The sequence below is a fragment of the Aquarana catesbeiana genome, linkage group LG01, assembly GCF_042186555.1.
Source record: "Aquarana catesbeiana isolate 2022-GZ linkage group LG01, ASM4218655v1, whole genome shotgun sequence".
NCBI lineage: Eukaryota > Metazoa > Chordata > Amphibia > Anura > Ranidae > Aquarana > Aquarana catesbeiana.
The window spans coordinates 973,070,620-973,090,171 of record NC_133324.1 but is presented as its reverse complement, the minus strand read 5'-3'; the positions used below and the strand labels follow the sequence as shown (position 1 = coordinate 973,090,171).

At 42.5% G+C, this 19,552-nt stretch overlaps 1 protein-coding gene across 2 annotated transcripts in view; it reads left to right on the top strand.

The window, feature by feature from the left end:
* Window positions 1–18,656, top strand: part of LOC141123342 (cytosolic phospholipase A2 gamma-like) — a 230,560-nt gene extending 211,904 nt beyond the window's left edge. Inside the window, exons 18-22 of one of the 2 annotated variants that reach the window (XM_073612048.1) lie at window positions 3,883–3,975; window positions 7,015–7,128; window positions 8,436–8,590; window positions 11,654–11,760; window positions 12,817–18,656. In XM_073612048.1, the coding sequence (XP_073468149.1) occupies window positions 3,883–3,975; window positions 7,015–7,128; window positions 8,436–8,590; window positions 11,654–11,760; window positions 12,817–12,961 (614 nt within the window). In that variant the 3' untranslated portion in view covers window positions 12,962–18,656. The remainder of the gene's footprint in view (window positions 1–3,882; window positions 3,976–7,014; window positions 7,129–8,435; window positions 8,591–11,653; window positions 11,761–12,816) is intronic. The other variant, XM_073612049.1, reaches the window with a different exon arrangement.
* The last annotated feature ends 896 nt before the right edge of the window (window positions 18,657–19,552 follow it).

Below are 19,552 nucleotides of genomic sequence, written 5' to 3'. Positions count from 1 at the left end.
TGTTTCCCAGCATCAAGATTTGTACTTGTTTGGTTCCATAGGGCACACAAAAGGCCCGAGGCTCTGTCAAATGGCTGTGTTATATAGGATGTGCATCTGATTGTAACAGGCAAGCCAGGGGCATGAAACGTTCTCAAACAAAGGCTGACAACATCAGTCCTTCTGGCTACAATGTGGAAGCAAGGTACCCATGCCATGAAGGTTATACACTCCCTGGGCTAAACAACAGACAGCATCTTTGTTCTGATCTATCATGGATGATGGCCATCTTTGGGAGACATTGCTTGATGGCCAACTGGGCAAAACCTTCAGGGCTCCCATGAGTGCTCAGTTTTGGGAACTCCTGGTCCTGGGGCATTTGTGTTTGCTAAGGGCATCTAGGATCTGTACTTGTTTAGTGTTGTAGAGCAGCCATAGATCTGAGGTTGGGTCTGGTGACTGCTTTATGTAGGATGTGCTCTTGATTTGGCACTTGTAATTGGCAGGGCAGGAGAATGAGGCTAACCAAAACAAAGACCAACAATGGCAGTCCAACTGGCTAAAGTACAATGTACCTTTATAACAGTCATAGAGGTTATTTACTCCCTGGGATAAACTACAGAAGGCAAAGGGAAACAATTCATGATGTAGTGCTCAGAGGCTGAGATACCTCATAGAAGGAAAGCAGAAAAGGACCGGAGCACTAGGGAACAGTATTTACAGTATTGTATGAGGGGACATAGCGGGGGTTAGACCTTTACTGTGGGCTATTTGATCATTTTCATTATATGTGTAAAACTATTCATTGCTTATTTCACAAAGAGGGTTTCCTTGCTTTATAAAGCAAATGCTAAATTTGACATTTAATGCAGTAATTTTTACACTTACCATGAAATTGTAAGTAAAATCTATTTACAGAGATTATCCCATTTGGCTGGAGATTATTGTGAGGTTTAATGAGTTGTCTATAGTGGAGAGCAGAGAGGATAAAAAAATACTCTGAATTTATATATAAAGTTTTGCTTCTAGGAACAGCCATTTTTAAAATGTATTTTTTTCAACTAAAAAGGAACTCCCTTTCCTGAAAGGAAATTAGTTGAAGGACTTTGTGACTGTCACCCTGCAATGTTCTTGTATACACGCAGTGCTGTATTTAGCCCTAGGCCGACAAGGCCCAGGCGTAGGGAGGCACTTTGCGGGGGGTGGTGAAAAAGTCGCCCCCCCACCCACCTCCCAGATCCCGCGGCCTTCTCCCGCAGAAATGCAGGCTCCGGCGGCCGGCTTCCTGTGGTGTGATGGCGTGCCTCGCAGGGGGGGAGCGACCCTCTACCCTCCTCCGTTCGGCTTTCACTGCATCGCTCGTCTCCCCGGCCAGGGGCGGGGTCTGTCTGAAGACAAGACGAGGAGGAGGAGGAGAGAGAGAGAAGCACGAGGGGAACCCCCTACCCTCTAGCCAGGACAGCAGGTAAAATTGAGTCAATTACTATTACTTTTTTTTAGTGCACATGCATGGGATCACTTTATTGCAGCCAATCTGTGCTCAATATGGAAATGAATTTAGAGATCATGATATTGCAATAAAGTGATCCATGCTACAAACTCATTAAACAGTCCACCTTCAGTGAAAGTTCATGTACTGCAAACTTTGCAGTACATGAACTTTCACTAAGACCCCTTTCACACTGGGGCGTTGGCGCCGTCGGCGGTAAAACGCCATTATTTTTAGCAGCGATCTACCATCATTTTTGCAGGGATTTTTGGCCACTAGCGGGGCGGTTTTAACCCCCACTAGCGGTAGAAAAAGGGTTAAAACGACCCTCAAAGCAGCACTTTGCCAGCAGATTTAACACTTTTTCGGCCGCTAGTGGGGGCACTTTCAGTGTGAAAGGGCTCTAAAGAGGTTAAGGCTGCACTGATTGCCACTGATTAGGCGGCACTCTTAAGCTACACTGATAAGCTAGCACTAATATGCTACAGTGATGGGCACTGATGGCCACTGATAACCTGCACTGATGAGGCTGCATTGATAGGCATTGATGAGGAGGCATTGATGGGCACTGATGAGGCTGCATTGACGGGTACTGTTAAAGCTGCGTTGATAGGCACTGGTGAGGCTGTGCTGATGGGTACTGGTGATACTGCCCTGATGGGCACTGGTGAGGCTGCATTGATGGGCAGCGGTGAGGCTGCACTGATGGGCACCAATGAGACTGCATTGGTGGCACCGGTGAGGCTGCTTTGATGGGCACCAGTGAGGCTGCATTGATGGGCACCGGTGAGGCTGCATTGATGGGTACTTATGAGGCTGCATTGATGGGTACTGATGAGGCTACGTTGAAGGGCAGTGATGAGGCTACACTTGGTACCCACTTTTAATGTAGAGAGAGGAAGAGGTGGAGCTCTAAGATCAAAAAGTGGAGCCTAAATGGGAAGGTGTGTGGTTTACGGATGACAGGGCGGGACTTAAACTCAAAGGGGTGTGGTCTTGACAAGAAGGGGTGGGTCATATTTAAATTAGGGGTGCATGGGTTTAGTCAGGCCTAGGGCAGCGCAAAACCTAAACACACCACTGTGTACACGTCTCTGCTTTGTGCAGAGGTTATGGATGATCCTGCTTTCCTTACCACTCTCATGCCTCAATTCAGACAATTGTGTATTTATTTTGTGCACCTGATTATTCCATGTGAGAGGATCACAGTATGCCATCTTTGAATGATACTATCCTCAGAAGTGTGACCCATTGAGCCCTTCTTTAGCACATAGTCTATTATTTATATTTTGGGATAGCAGTACCAATAGGACAGCTCCAGGGTTCTAGCCCTACCTGTCAATTTTTTGGTACTCTGCAGTAACACAAGGTTATATTCCACTCATCAAATCACTCATCAAACAACCCATAAATTTACCCATTTAATAACTCATCAAATCATATTTCAAATCACCCATCAGTTCCCCAATAACTCACCAATCAAATCACCCATCTAATTACCTATAAAGTCAATCCAATCAAATTCACCCATCAAATGTCTTATCGATTCACCCATCAGTTTACCATTTAAATCATCTATCATATCACCTTTCTCATCACCCATCTAATCACCCATCTAATCACTTAATAAATCACTCAAACAACCCATACTTTCACCCATTTAATCACCAATGAAATTATCCATCAAATCACCCATCAAACCACTTATTAAATCACCCATAATTGATCACCCATCAGTTATGTTTTGCATTATTTCATAAACCCCCCCAGAGATTCACTCATCATGTAGAGCCCCTTTATCATATTCCAAAACAACTCTGCCATCCACTCATTGCAGATAAGAGAAAAAAAGATCCCTAGGTCTGTTGTCTTCATCCTTGTGCCTGGTCAGGACACTACAATGACACGTTCTCTGTGGTCTCCTTTCTGTGAATGTCTCCATTCTCTGCTAAACCAGCTGCTGATGAGTCCTTTACTTTTTTACTGGTCAAAATGCCATTAACATTGTATCTTCCTTAGATCTGAGGAATGAGGTGAGTTTAGGTCTTTGAAACATGTTGGCTTCCTTGTTTGGTCTTCTACCTGACCTTACTTTGGAATAAATTTCTATCTGGATTAATAATTTGTGGTGTGAGGATTCAATCTTAAACCCCTTGTTTTTCACTATAAACCAAGGAAACTGTGGGAATCCTTTGGTGCATAGAAGCTGCTAGCCTAGAAACTGTTATATTTTGGGATAGCAGTACCAATAAGACAGCTCCAAGGTTCTAGCCCTACCTGTCCATTTTTTGGTACTCTGCAGTAACACAAGGTTATATTCCACACATGCTCTAGATATATAGTACGGTTGGTCAAACATTTCAGTAAGATTTGCAAAAGTTTAGATTAAACTTTCTATATTTTTGCTCCTGCAGGTCGATGCTTGAGGATGAAATACATTTTATTTTTAATTTTGGCTTTGACTTGTCTGCTGATTGGGATTACATTTGTGTGCCTGGCACTGAAAGGTAAGTGTGACTCTGTCCACTCACATTGTCAGAATCCTGTCTATAGATGGCCAAACCTCTTCTGTACCTCTAAGGTGGCCAAATGTAAGAGAGAGAGAGAGTGATAAAGAAGGACCAATCCATGGGGAGGAAGAAAGGATCATGGACTAGGTTTAAGGAAAAAAAGAAGAGTAAAGTGAAAGATAAAAGTGCAATAGATTATGTTAAATCCTGGAGATGTTTTGGAAAGGAAAGTAGAAATCAGAGAGATGTTTGTAATGTATTCACCTCAGGGGAAGTCCTGGAGAGAAAATGAGGAAATAGAATGTTACATGGATTGGGTTTTGTAGAGGAGAGTTCCATGGGATTAGTTTAGTTCAGGTGAGATCCCTACCAGGAGAGTAGAAAGTACTGTAGGTCCTTTGACTAGGTGTAGTTTAAGTAAAAACCAGAAAAGGAAGTGGAAGGTGGAAAGTTCAATAGATAATGTTTAGTCCAGGAAATATCCTGGAGAGATAAATAACAGGTAGAGAGTTTAATGGAATAGGTTCAGCTCAGGAAACATCCTAGAGAGTGAAGTAAAATGTTTTATGTAATGTATTCAGCTCAGGGAAAGTAGAAAGTAGAGAGTTCCAAAGACTAGTTTGAGCTCAGGGGAAATCCTGAAGAGGAGAGTAGAAGGCAGAAAGTTCCAAGAACTAGGTTAAGCTCAGGAGAAATCTTGAAGAGAAGACAGTAAAGACATCCTAGATAGCCGTAGGTAGAGAATTCTATGTAATGTATTCGGTTTAGGGGAAATCCTGAAGTTGAAAGTAAAGAGTTTATGGGTTAGATCTAGCTCAAGGGAAATCCTGAAGAGGAGAGCTTTAGGGCTAAATGTTCCATAGAATAGTTTTAACTCAGAAGATATCCTAAAGAGGAGAGTAGGAAAGAAAAAGCTTCATGGACTAGGGTGAGCTGAAAAAAGAAAATAAGAAGAGGAGAGTAAAAGGTAGAAAGCGCTATAGATTAGGTTTAGTCCTGGAAATATCCTGCAAAGAAAAGAAGGAGGGTAGAAATTAGGGAGTTTTGTGTAAAGGATTCGGCTAATGAGAAGTCCTGGAAAGGCGAATGAAAAGTAAAGGGCACCATTGACTAGCCTGAGCTCAGGCAAAATCATGTAGAAGAGAGTGGAAAGTAGAAAGTTTCATAAACTAGGTTCAACTCAGGAGAAATTTTGAAGAGAGGAAATGAAAGTGGAGAGTACCATGGATTTGGTTAAGCTCAGGAGACATCCTAGTAAGCAGAAGGTTGAGAGCTCCATGGAATGTATTCAGTTTAGGGGAAATTCTGGAGTTGAAAGCAAAGAGTTTCATGGGGCTAGGTTGAACTCTGGAGAAATCCCGAAGAGGAAAGTAGTGAGGCAGGAAGTCCCATAGACTATGTTTAGCTCAGAAAATATCCTAGAGAGTGGCGATCTTTGATAACTCAGAACTTCTCTCCCCATTTTAACAAATCTTTACTGGGCAACACCAGTTTTGGAGTGCACCAGAAATAGAACTGTTAATTTGAAACAAGTATTCAGGCTTTTATACACTTGAGAAAGACATAATCCCCTCCTGATCATATTACCCTAACGATACAACTGTAACCAGAAACATAAATTAACATGAGCTTATATAGCTAGTCATTTAACCAGCCTAGGTGACTTCCAGGTCAGACTTGTCGTCTTCTAGCTCAGAAGACACAATCCACATTATCATAAGTATAAACACAGGAAACCTTCACACAATAGCAGGAGCCCCCAGTAGCAGACTATCCGGCTCCCACATTGTACAGAGGCCAATGTGATCAGCTCTTTCAATTAACACGTATAGTTCAGAATTAAATAAACAAGGAATAGTCTGTGTATATTTCCTGGGAGATATTGTGGAAAATATTACTGTTCCAAGCCACATTCTCAATGTCCACTAAATAGCTGTCCATCATTTTCTCAGTCACCCTGTGCCCCCTAATAGACACAGGGGGATGTAGACATAGGAGGTGCATGGGGAGCTGAAACAAAGGTTCCCCGTAACAAACCAGGACCCATAGTCAGTAGACAAGAGGCTAGCATTCAGTCCCCTCCAAAAGCCTCTGTCCCGGGTGAGTCTATCACAGTTACTACTCTCAATGGCCTTTCTTCGGATACCATAGAAATCCTGCTCAGCAGACCACATTCTCAGATTACCCCTGGGATATATACCCCCTCCCTCCTCCTGTACCCCTCCAGTCTAACTATCCTTCTCTATTTGTTTTATTCTGACTCTCCTTGTTTACTTCTTTCCTTCTTTTTTGCTTGGATGTCATTCGTATAGTCTTCTCAATTCCATTTGTTGGTTTTGAGTAATTTCTTTTTTATAATATGGTATTTATTTATATACACCAGGGATCCTTGTGTACCATACTTCTAATATGTAACATCTGATTCATTTTAGTTTCTAGACTAATAATGTTTAATTTTTTATGCATGCTTTCCTCTCTGGTGTCCATGGAATTGATGTTACATTTTTTCCATATTGGCCCCGATTGTTCTAATCTCTGTTATCCTATCTACTGTTATTTCAATAAAAACTATTGAACAAAAAGATACCCTAGAGAGGAAAGTAAGAAGTAGAAAGGTCCATAGTTTTATCTCAGGGGGAATTAAGAAGAGTAGAGTGAAAGATAAAAGTTTTATAGACTAGGTTTAGTCCTGGAGATTTTCTGGAAAGGAGAGTAGAAATTAGAGAATTTTAAGTATTGTGTTCACCTCCCGGAGAGAAGATTATGAAGTAGAATGTTTCATAGATTGGGTTTTGGAGAGGAGAGTAGGTGGCAGAGAGTTCTATGGAATTGGTTAAGCTTGGGGGTATAAGAAAGATGAGAGTAGAAAGTAGAAAGTTCCATGGGATTAGTTTAGTTCAGGTGAAATCCTGGCCAGGAGAGTAGAAAGTAGTCATAAGGGTGATTGAAAGCTTCAGGTCATTATCTAATCACAATGGACAGGTTCAGTGTTCGCTAAGAGACAAGGATAATAATATCTATGAAATAATGTTTCAGGCGTCTTCTGCACATGTCCCGCCTATGAGGGTAATGTCACGCACAGACTGCAGGAGACAGAGAGGAAACTCAACTGCATGACTGAAAGAATTCAGGACAATGTTTCTCTTGGGGGTGAGTGGGATACCCCGCACAATATTTCCTTTTTTTTTTTTGAATATGCAAAACTGTAATTGTATGAAGGCTGAGCACTATGTTATCAATGTGAAAATATGTAGCTGGTTGTTGTAATCTATTTCTGAATTTTATTTATTTCAACCACAAAATGCCAGTCTTGCCATCTTCACACAAATTGTCATTTACAGTACAGCTGATTGCAGTGTTACCCTACAAACCGCTGGAGAAATGGCACTATACAAAATCCAAAATACAGCAAATTTTTGTAGAAACTGTGTGTATTGTGACAGTGCGAGGCTCTGCCATGGTGCGAGATTAAGAAATGGATATAAAGATGACATGGGTTTCTCAAAGGTGCAGTTTTAGAAGCTTTGGCGTGTTGATTGTGAGTGGAGGAAGCTCCATGTTTCCATATCTCCATGTTTGGTACTTTTGGACTGGGGCCTTGACCTTGAAGGTTCCAAAAGTGCCTAGGTTAGGACATAACCTTCAATCCTATGTCCATGTTTTGCTAGATGCCTGAAACCTGTGTGAGTGCACAGGTGTGCGGGGTCGTTATTAGCCAGTTCTGAGAGTAGCTCAGAGCAGTTACTGCCATTTAGAGATAGAGTCTCTGTGTGAAGATAGAACTGTGCTCCAGCCAGGAGGGGTGACCTTCTTGGGAGATGAGATGCTATGTTGCAGGGACTGGAAGAGTCAGGACAGCTACATGGGTCCAGACAGACCGGGAGAGCTGAGGTGACTAGTAAATCCAGGGGGGAGCTGGAGGAAATCTGAGTTCCTTACAAGTGTGTGAGAACCCAGAGTGCTGGGAGAACCCTATCTGGGGGCCAAGAGTGGGCTTCTACAGTGAGGTGCAGTGACCAGAAGGCTGAGTAAGGTGGAGGAACCTGTGGTCTGTGAGACCAGTGCTAATAGAGGTAGTGCTGTAATAGTTTAGCCATGTGGGCTAGCATTTTCCTTTATTTGTATTTTCTGGAGAAAAAAACCCTACATGGGCAACCAGTTTGTGAACTTTGTTTTCCCTTTTGAATAAAATTGGGCTGCCATACCCTTAAATACAGTTCTGACTGATGTGGACTCTGAGCTAACCAACCCCCATATCACAGTATGTACATCATAAAAGGGAGGCACCAAGAAACATCCATACCAGGTGATCAAGGCTAAAATCTGGTCCTGTTGGATGTTCCTGCTTTCCTCCCTCATACTGCTGTCCACCATTATTCCAATAGAAAATCAATGTAATTGTGTTCATCAAGTTTTCAAGTTACAGATAATTATACAAACTGAATTTTCCCACTCAGCAGAAATACATCCTTGTACGGAGAATTGGATCTTCCAGAATAAAAAGTGTTACTTCTTCTCAGACATCGAGGAATCCCAAAATGAGAGTGACAAATTCTGCAAATCACACAAGGCCTGGCTGGCTACCGTCAGATCTACACAGACTGGACTGCTGGTATTATTGACATTACTGCTATTATTATTATACATTTATATAGCTCTGACATATACTGCAGTGTTGTACAGAGAACACTGAGCCAGTCACATCAGTCTCTGCACCAAAAAAGCTTACACTCCAAAGTACCCCCACAGTCACACACTATTATTATTATACATTTATATAGCTCTGACATATACCACAGTGTGGTACAGAGATCACTGAGCCAGTAACATCAGTCTTCGCACCAGAGGAGCTTCTCCACCAGGTGGTGAGGTTCTGCAGGGTGCTGTTTGCTCACTCTGCAGTGATCTCAGCTGAGAGAAGCAGCAAGCCTGGGGCCTCTCATGTAGGCCTTTCCCAGGCAAGCCTGAACTATATTGGTGAAGACGAAGGTGGAGGCTCTCCAGAGGCACTGAGGCCTACTCCATGTGCTCAAGCTGCAATGCATCCTGGGCATGTTCCTATGCAAGAGGAGTACTTACTAGTCTTCCAGGATAAAGTGGTGAACAGACTTCGTCGCATTTCTAAGGAAGAACAGAAACTTTTTGTCGTGAAAGAAGATCCTGCATAGTCTGGAAACAGTAAGAGGGAAGTATCCAAGCTGAAGTCTCTGGAGGAGGCGTTGAAAAAGCAGGAGAAGTTGGTCGCCTCTCTGAAGGAGAGCAGCGGTGTGTTCAGAGAAAAGTGTGAGAATGATGAGAGATTGCAACAGATGAAGGAAAGTGCCTGTGCCAGTATCAGCCAGAGGGTGGATACCAGAGCAATGGCAACAGTATGGATGGGGGTAAGGAAGTGGCTTCACATGGGGGCCCCAGTACTACCGCTGTCTCAGGATCTGTTGCACCTGAGTCAGTATCTGCCCCCCTCCCTCCCCAGTGGCCTGGATCATCCCAGGAGGAGGTTGAGGAAAATGGCGGATTGCTGCAGACCATTACAGAAATGGAATCTCCCTTGAGTGGCACCAACTCATCAGATGAAGATCATGGGAATGCAGGAAAAGATGGCATGTATCCAGACAGAGAAGTTTCTGCTGGCTGTTAGGAGTCCCACATGGACACTAGCAGTGCAGAGCATGAATGTCGCATGAACATTAAAACTGCAGAGCAGGAACGTCGCATGAACATTGAAACTGCAGAGCAGAAGGGCCATATGAATGCTGAAACAGCTGATGTTTTTTCTAAACAGAAGACTTTACTTGATGATGGGACTGCTGTTAACTATTGTACTTCTGGGACTACGGTGAGCGGGACTGTTGTGCTGGAGGGGAGGAGGGAGCATCATGTGGTGGGTAATTTACCAAACCAGATTTCAGAGGTGTCTATGCAACCTATTATTGTGTCATCTGTCCTAGTTAAGAGTTATGCTAAGGCTGTGTCGGGACAAAGTCATGCTACTGGTGGTGGAAGGGAGCCAGTTGTGCGACTTTCACCTAACGCACCTTCCATTAAATGCAGGAATGTGGTATAGCTCAGGTGGGAAGAAGGAGGTATTCCACCTATCAGGAGGGAGGTTGTGGATAAGATCCTAGCCATGGGATTTAAGGCAGAGGATATTTATGCTCTCATCAGTCCGGCTTGTTCCTATGAATATGATTTATCATTTGTGTGTAGAGAATCACTGGATCTGTTTTAGGAGTGGTTTGAGTGTGTATATGGGGGCCAGCCGGACTGCAAGGGGCTTGTCCCCAAAGTTGTCTCAAGACAGCCCTTGATTAAGAAGGTGACTATCCTGATAAGGAATGAGTCTACACCCCGGGGATTTATGGGTCTGGTTGAGGAGGGTTGGCGAAACGTTGTGCCCCCTTAAAAAGATTGTGAATGATAGAGGAATCTAGACGGGTGGCTGGTCAGTATCAATGAGGTTGAGTGTGTGTGGGAATGTGGTCCAGCATTTGCCCTCCTCTGCCTTTATTGGTAGAGATAGGATTACCGTCTTCTACCCTGGTCAACCTAAGGTGTGCCATAAACGTGGAGTCAAGGGACATTTCTCCTCTAACTGTCCAGAACAGAAGTGTTCTTTGTGTCAGGAACTGGGGCATCTGGCAAGGGACTGTAACATCCTTAAATGTAACCTATGTGATAAGGTTGATCACCCTTATAGACGGTGCCGTGAGGCTTTGCACAATAAACCAGAGCTAGTGGAGGAATTCTTCTGTCTGGATAGAGAAGAGTCTGGGTTGGCGGAGGTTTACCAGGGGATCCTAGTGTCTCTGTCCCATTAGAATCTGTGTCTGTGAGGCCATCTGTGGTGTCAGTGTCCCCCCAGTCTGTGGTCTCCCATTCAGTGTCAGAAAGTGTGGTTGTCAAGTCTGTGTCTGCACCTATTGTTTCTTCTAGTGTAGTGAAGGCAGCAGAGGGTGCTGGACAAGAATGTATGGTGGTGCAAACCCCTCCTCCTCAGTGTGGCAGAAGTGTGGCTGGAGGTCAGCGGACACCAAGGGGCGGAGTGAGGGATGGATTGGACGATGGTGGGGGGTAGGAAATGAGAGTGGCTGCTGCAGAATGCAAGGTGAATGATGTGGAAGTCGGGGTGAATGATGTGGGGGGAGGGGTTAATAGGGGGGTTTGGAAATGCATCCTGATGGCGATTAGGTCTCAAAAGGTTTCTTAGCCTGTATTGTATTTAAGTTGAGATTTGGGGTTTTGTAGTCTCTTTTTTGTTGTCATTAAACAATGTTTCTTAATATGTTATCTTGTCAGGAAACGGTTCTCTTTACTTGCTGATGTAAGCATGCTTGTTTTTGTTTAGTTGTTGTTTATTTTTGTGTAAATATGTTTTTATTAATGAGCTGTACGTTTGATTTTTTTAATAAAAATGTCCCCTCCCCCACAGTCACACACTATTATCATTATACATTTATATAGCTCCGATGTATACCGCAGTGCTGTACAGAGTTCACTGAGCCAATCACATCAGTCTCTGTACCAGAAGAGCTTACACTCTAATGTCCCCTCCCCCACAGTCATACACTATTATCATTGTTATAATACATTTATATAGATCTGACATTTTAATATATAAACATATCTATGAGAACAATGAGTTGAACTTTTAACTGACCTGAGATTTCCTTGTAAGACCTTAGTGAAGAATATGAAGAAAGGTTTCTGGATTGGACTGGTGAAGGAACGTCGGGAGACATATGAGATACCTCTCTGGTACTGGAGTGATAACAACACTGAATTGTGAGTATGCAGATTTTAGTGTACTGCTTCATCCATGAGGCCAGTACAGACTGCCCCCCTAAAATGATGTGACAGGCTAACACGTGCTTCTCAGGGTAGAAACCTTGGTTTATAGTGGGATCAAATAAAAACATGGGTGCCAGTCACTTTAGTGTTTTCCATAAATGTATTGCTGAATAAACTGTGAAATAAGATCCATTGTCTCTTGACCCTGTGTTAGCAGGCACTGTTCCTTGAGCCATCAGTAGATCTGTCTCTAAGCAATCTTAGGCTCTTGACCTTTTGGGAGTAGCCACAGATAGAAATAATCAATGCCCTGAGCTCAGGAAAACCTACAGAGCCAAGAGAAAAGTAAAACAAGCTTAGGCTGGCTACAGCCTTATGTCCCGTACACACCATCGGACTTTCCGACAACAAAACCGTGGATTTTTGTTCAAAGGGTGTTGGCTCCAGCTTGTCTTGCATACACATGGTCACACAAATGTTGGCCAACAATTACGAACGTAGTGACATACAAGACGTACGGCGAAGCCAATGTGATATCTCCATTAGGAACGCTAGTATTACAAGACCGAGCGCTTCCGGCTCGTCCTTGATTCCGAGCATGCGTGTTTGTACTTTGGGCTTTTGTCCGACAGACTTGTGTACACACGATCAGAAAGTCTGACAACACACATTAGTTGGCGTAAAAATTTGAAAGCATGCTAGCCAACATTTGTTGGCAGAAAGTCCCACAACAAATGTCCGATGGAGCGTACACACAATCAGATTTTCCGCCAACAAGTTCACATCCAACATTTCCCAATCTGATTGTGTGTACGGGGCATAACTGTAAGTCAAAAGTGAGTTTAAACTAGAGACATTGCAGGTTAAGGCAGGGTCCCTATATTATAAAGTCCATTTTATTACACAGGTGTTCCCGATCATATAGGAACCCCTCTGAATGACTAATGGGTCTTCTGAATCCTTATATCAGAAGTACTTATCACTAAAAGTTACATGGTGCAATGTTGTGCAGAAGTAATAACTTCCTGAACTCATATTTTCATTTTTCAGCCATGTCAGAAACGACAGAGAGGGCATGACCTGTGCCAAGCTGGACCAAGAACTGACTGTCGAACCTTGTACTTCAAAACTTCATTGGATCTGTGAGAAGGAAGCTGAGATAAATTTCTACAAAATAGTCTCAGACTGCCTGTAGACGATGTGATATTATCTGAGGACATTAGGGGAGAAGATCCTGCTACTGTGAATCCATTGCTGGTTCCACTGCCAGGGTTTGAAGGAAAATTTATGAGCAATACTGGACATGGGGTGACTCTACACTTGTTGGGGTGAGGGACAATAAAGATGAGATTAATAATAACTAACTATTAAATTATAGGTATTGGAATTTCCTTTCAAATTTGGCTGTTAGTGAACGTGACGAATATGAATTCACCTGAAGTTACGAATTATCTGAAATAACGAATGCCGTATCTAAACAAATGGAATGGAACAAATTAATAATAAATAACAACAATAAAAAGTTTTTATTAATATTATTGTTATTTATTATTATTCATTTGTTACGTTCCATTCCTATAGATACGGCATTCGCTATTTCGGATAATTCGTAACTTTGGATAAATTTATGTAAACTCAAGGAAAGGGAAAGTGGCGCTGTTCAGAGGTGCAAACTTAGATAAATCGTGTGATAAAGGATATATAATATATAGATGGAAGGGGTATAAGTATGTCCTATTGTAATAGGCAATGGAAATACTCGTAATAAAGTGAAATGTGCATCCAGAAATAAAAAATATAGATAATAAATAATTATGTGAAATTCCAGTAAATTATCAAAATTATAAAAAGTTTTTCCAAAAGTCCATAAACAATTGTGCAAAAATTATGCAAAAATTAAGATACCATGTGTTGTATCCAAAAATACACATAAAGTGACATGTGCTATTTCCAAACATAAATTAGTCCCAAAAAATATCACGACTAATATATCAAAAAGAAAAAAATTCTGATAACAGAATTGTGAAAAACAGTCTGTGAAAAAGTGATCAAGAAAAATAAGGTGACTTTTGCAGGAAGAATAAGGTGACTTTGCAGTGCTTCCCTCCTTCTTCAGTGTCCCCCTCTTATGTTTGCACTTACCAGAGCGCCTCACCCCTGCAGGGGTAACAAGCGTAATGGTTGTATCCAGATGGCGGTGTCCCCCTTCCCGCAATTTTTCTCTGTTTCACACACCTCTGTGATGACCTTCAGTCTCTTTCCACCTCAATAGTGCGGTTTAAAATGGACATCCACATATGTATAGGAAAGGATGGAACCTCATAGCGTAAATCCATAGATCAAAGTATTTTATTGTATTAAAAAATGTAGTTTTAAAAAAACAGAAGGAGCTCCAATGCTCCAGCTAGCACAACAAATGAGACACTTCCGTAATCCTGGCGTGCGTTCCACCGCCAGGCTGGCAGAAACCGGAAGTTCGAAAAAAGCGGAAAAGACGCAAATATACTTGTTGATATATTTGAATAAATTCCTATTCGTTACTTTCACTAACAGACAAATTTGAAAGGAAATTCCAATACCTATATATTAATAGTTAGTAATAGTTAAGTTAATATTAGTTAGTTATTATTTCAGATTTTCAAATTTTTGGGTTTTAGGATTTTCGAATTTTAAATTTCCAAATTTTAAAATTTACAAATTTACTAATTTTTTAATTTACGAATTTACACATTTTCGAATATTCAAATTTACGAAATATACGGGAAAAATTCATGCAACAAGTTTTCCTTCATTCGGATATTTCCAAATGAACAAATCTGTCGAAATTGGTTAAAAAACTCATTGCATATGTCTAGTCTTTACTCCTTGGTGTTATTACAAACCAGAATGTTCTACAGGAGGGGTGAGCTCAGCATGGCTTGAGGTTTGATTGGGCGGGACTTGTGGAGGGGGGCCCAGATTGCCTTCTGCTGGAGCACATGTAAGGCTGTGTGTGAAGCAACATGGAGGAGGAGCTAAGTGAATGTGGCTGTGGAATGGTGAATTAAAAGAGATGTACGTGTTTTTTTTTGTTTTTTGTATCATACTTACCTAGGTGAATGTTGCATCCTTCCCCCAGTCTATAATTTTAATGGTCGGTTTATTATAACAGTGAGAGACATAATAACAACAAAAAAATCCAGAAAAACACAGAAAAACAAATTGATTTGCATTTTAATGAGTGAAATAAGTATCTAACCCCTTCGCAAAACATGACTTGGTACTTGGTGGCAAAGCCCTTGTTGGTGATCACAGAGGTCAGATGTTTGCACACATCTCAGGAGGGATTTTGTCCCACTCCTCTTTGCAAATCCTCTCCAAATCATTAAGGTTTTGAGGCTGATATTTGGTAACGCGAACCTTCAGCTCCTTTCACATATTTTCTATGGGATTAAACACTTGACCACTGGGCACTTAAACCCCCTTCCTAACCAGACCAATTTTCATCTTTCAGTGCTCTCACATTTTGAATGACAATTACTCAGTCAGGCAACATCCTACCCATATGAATTTTTTTCTTTTTTTTTCACACAAATAGAGCTTTCTTTTGGTGGTATTTGATCACCACTGGGTTTTCTATTTTTTGCGCTATAAATTAAAAAAGACTGAAAAATTTGTAAAAAAAAAGCATTTTCTTTGTTTTGGTTTAAAAATTAAGCAAATTAGTCATTTTTCTTTGGTAAAAATAATCCAAATAGGTGTATATTATTTGGTCTTTGTGAAAGTTATATAGTCTACAAGCTATTATGCCAATCACTGAAAATTGATCTCACCTGATCATGTACTGACGGCCTCAGTCTCATTTCTTGAGACACTAACAAGCCAGGAAAGTACAAATACCCCCCAAATTACCCCTTTTTGGAAAGTACACAATCCAAGGTATTTAGTAAGAGGCATGGTGAGCCTTTTGAAGTTGTCATTTTTTCCCACAATTCTTTGCAACATGGAGATTTTCTTTTCTTTTTTCCACAGAATTGTCATATTAACAGGTTATTTCTCTCACACAGCATATGCATACCACAAATTTTACCCCAAAACACATTCTACTACTCCTCCTGAGTATGGCGATACAACATGTGTGAGACTTTTACACAGCGTGGCCACATACAGAGGCCCAACATGCAGGGAGCAAGTCAGGCGTTCTAGGAACATTAATTACACATTTTATTTTTTGACTACCTCTTACACTTTTGAAGGCCCTGGAGCACCAGGACAATGGAAACGTCCACAAAATGACCCCATTTTGGAAAGTAAACACCCCAATGTATATTCTGTAAGGCATAATGAGTCTTTTGAACATGTCATTTTTTTACACAAGTTTTTGGAAAATGTGGAAAGAAAATGAAAACGCATTTTTTTTACACAAAGTTGTCCATTTATAAGATATTTCTAACACATAGCATGTACATAGAAAAAATATACACCAATATATATTCTGCTTCTCCTCCTGAGTATGGCAATATCACATGTGTGAGACTTTTACACAGCCTGTCCACATACAGAGGCCCAACATGCAGAGAGCGCCATCAGGGAGATAAATTTCAAATCTAATTTGACTGCCTATTACACTTTTGTGATTCACGGATGAGCACTGATGTGGCATGGCTGTGGCAAGGATGAGGACCCGGAGGTCACGGACATTCCCGGGTGCACGCCCCAGTGGGAGCGCGATTCTGTGAGGACGTCCATGGACACCCTCTCAGAATAAGCCGACTGCGCTGTAGCCATATTTCGGCTATGGCCCAGTCGGCATGTGGTTAAGGTCTGGAGACTGGCTAGGCCACTCCAGGACCTTAATGTGCTTCTTCTTGAGCCACTCCTTTGTTGTCTTGGTGGTGTGTTTTGGGTCATTGTCATGCTGGAATACCCATCCACGACCCATTTTCAATGCCCTGGCTGAGGGAAGGAGGTTCTCACCCGAGATTTGAAGGTACATGGCCCCGTCCTTTGTCCCTTTGATTCAGTGAAGTTGTCCTGTCCCCTTAGTAGAAAAACGCCCTGAAAGCATAATGTTTTCACCTCCATGTTTGACGGTGGGGATGGTGTTCGTGGGGTCATAGGCAGCATTCCTCCTCCTCCAAACACGGCGAGTTGAGTTGATGCCAAAGCACTCGAATTTGGTCTCATCTGACCACATTACTTTCACCCAGTTCTCCTTTAAATCATTCAGATGTTCATTAGAAATCTTCAGATGGACCTGTACATGTGCTTTTTTGAGCAGGGGGACCTTGCGGGCGCTGCAGGATTTCATTCCTTCACGGCGTAGTGTGTTACCAATTGTTTTCTTGGTGTCTATTGTCCCAGCTGCCTTGAGATCAATGAAAAGATTCTCCCATGTAGTTCTGGGCTGATTCCTCACCGTTCTCATGATCATTGAAACTCCACGAGGTGAGATCTGACATGGAGCCCCAGACCGAGGGAGATTGACAGTTATCTTGTGTTTCTCCCCTTTGCGCATAATCACACCAACTGTTGTCACCCTCTCACCAAGCTACTTGGCAATGGTCTTGTAGCTCATTCCAGCCTTGTGTAGGTCTACAATCTTGTCTCTGACATCCTTGGACAGCTCTTTGGCCTTGGCCATGGTGGAGAGATTGGAATCTGATTGATTGCTTCTGTGGACAGGTGTCTTTTATACAGGTAAACTGAGATTAGGAGCACTCCCTTTAAGAGAGTGCTCCTAATCTCAGCTCATTACCTGTATAGAAGACACCTGTGAGCCATAAATCTTGCCGATTGGTAGGAGACCAAATACTTATTTCACTCATGCAAATGCAAATCAATTTATAACTTTTTTTAAATGCGTTTTTTGGATTTTTTTGTTGTGGACATTTTGATGATAGGCAACTCCTATCCTCATATTGCTTAGTGGTTCCAAATTAATAATAACTACTGCAGTAGGGAACAGACACACAAGATACGCTCAGCATCTTTCCAAATAACTGTTCTGCTTTATTATGACGCAATTGAAGGATTTTATACACATGATTACGTAGGTATCACATTAATATTCCAATTGTAAGTTTATGGTAACAAGGGGCATTACATAGGCAGGCTAATTCTGATCAGGACTCGAAAGAATGTAAACATGGAATGAAAACATTATTAGTGCTGTGTGCACAGTGAGGGCAATGTGCAATACATACAAAATAGAATACAATTATATACAGAACTTACAAATTTCAATTGCAGTCTCCCCTCTTTTGATCAATATTTTGATCACTAACCATACCTGCTATCACCTTTAACCTGGAACCTCCACACGCTTAGATGGAGGTAGTCCTGGCCGAAGAGGCAAAAACTCCATTGTGGAGAAAATAATAGATGAGCAGTTTTTTTTTCATTACAAAATGACTTTTCATTGTGAAAAACAAATGATTGATAAGACATGTTTACTGGCTGTACACTCCTGTGGCCAGAATGGCCTTCTAGCTGAATTGTGGGCATGCTGACTTATCAGCATATGTAAACACAGACTATTCTACATACAATGAAAGACGTACAAAAGACAATTATAACTTCAACATGGCTAAGCTACTTTTCAAATATATACCTGTATATCCCTTACAATTAAAGTAATTGAATCAAAAAGTACCCTAGACTGAGATTGCAAGAGGGAAACAAATCAAACACAGAGATATCTTTAATTTAGTCATTTTTGCAGCGTCTGGTGTGGATCCAGGTGACTTTTCCTTCAAGTTTTGCACAACTTGTACATGAAATAGATGCTGTATTGAGTCTCCAAACATTTCCTTATACAGTAGGTGACTGCGATATTGTGTCTCGGCGAGATTTGACACCTGCAAGCCCCGTCGCGGGAGCCAGCGCCGAGATGGCTCACTCATCGGGAAAGGAAAACTTTTTTTTCCTTTCGCGATGAGCGACAGGCAATGCTGACAGCTGTCTGGTATGAATCCTGAGGGGGAACACCGCGCCAAATTTTAAATAAAAAAACCGCTTGGGTTCCCCCCAGGGGCATACCAGGCCCTTAGGTCTGGTATGGATTGTAAGGGGGAACCCCCTACTCCGAAAAATCGGAGTGGGGTCCCCCAAAGTCCATACCAGACCCTTATCCGAGCATGCAGCCCGGGCGACCAGGAAAGGGGGTGGGGACGAGCGAGCGCCCCCCCTCCTGAGCCGTACCAGGCCGCATGCCCTCAACATGGGGGGGTGGGTGCCTTGGGGGAGGGGGGCGCCCTGTGACCCCCCCACCCCAAAGCACCTTGTCCCCATGTTGATGAAGACAAGGGCCTCTTCTCGACAACCCTGGCTGTTGGTTGTCGGGGTCTGCGGGCGGGGGGCTTATCGGAATCCAGGAGCCCCCTTTAATAAGGGGGCCCCCAGATCCCGGCCCCCCACCCTATGTGAATGAGTATGGGGTACATGGTACTCCTACCCATTCACCTAGGGAAAAAAGTGTCAATAAAAAAAAACACAGTACACAGATTTTAAGAGTAATTTATTAGGCAGCTCCGGGGTCTTCTTCCGACTTCGGGGGGTCTTCTTCCGACTTCTCCCGGTGTTTGGCTTCTTCCGCTGTCTCGTCGCTTCTTCTCCCGGGCCCCTCCGCTATCTTCTTCCAGCTCTCTTGCCAGCAGGGGCCCGGTCTGCTGCCGCTGTCTTCTTGCCGCTGTCTCGTCACTTCTTCTCTTCTTCCGATGTTGACACGACGCTCTCTCCGGCTGGAATGCTGTGTGCGAGCTGCGGGGCCATTTATATAGGCGGTGACCCTGCCCCCTTGTGACGG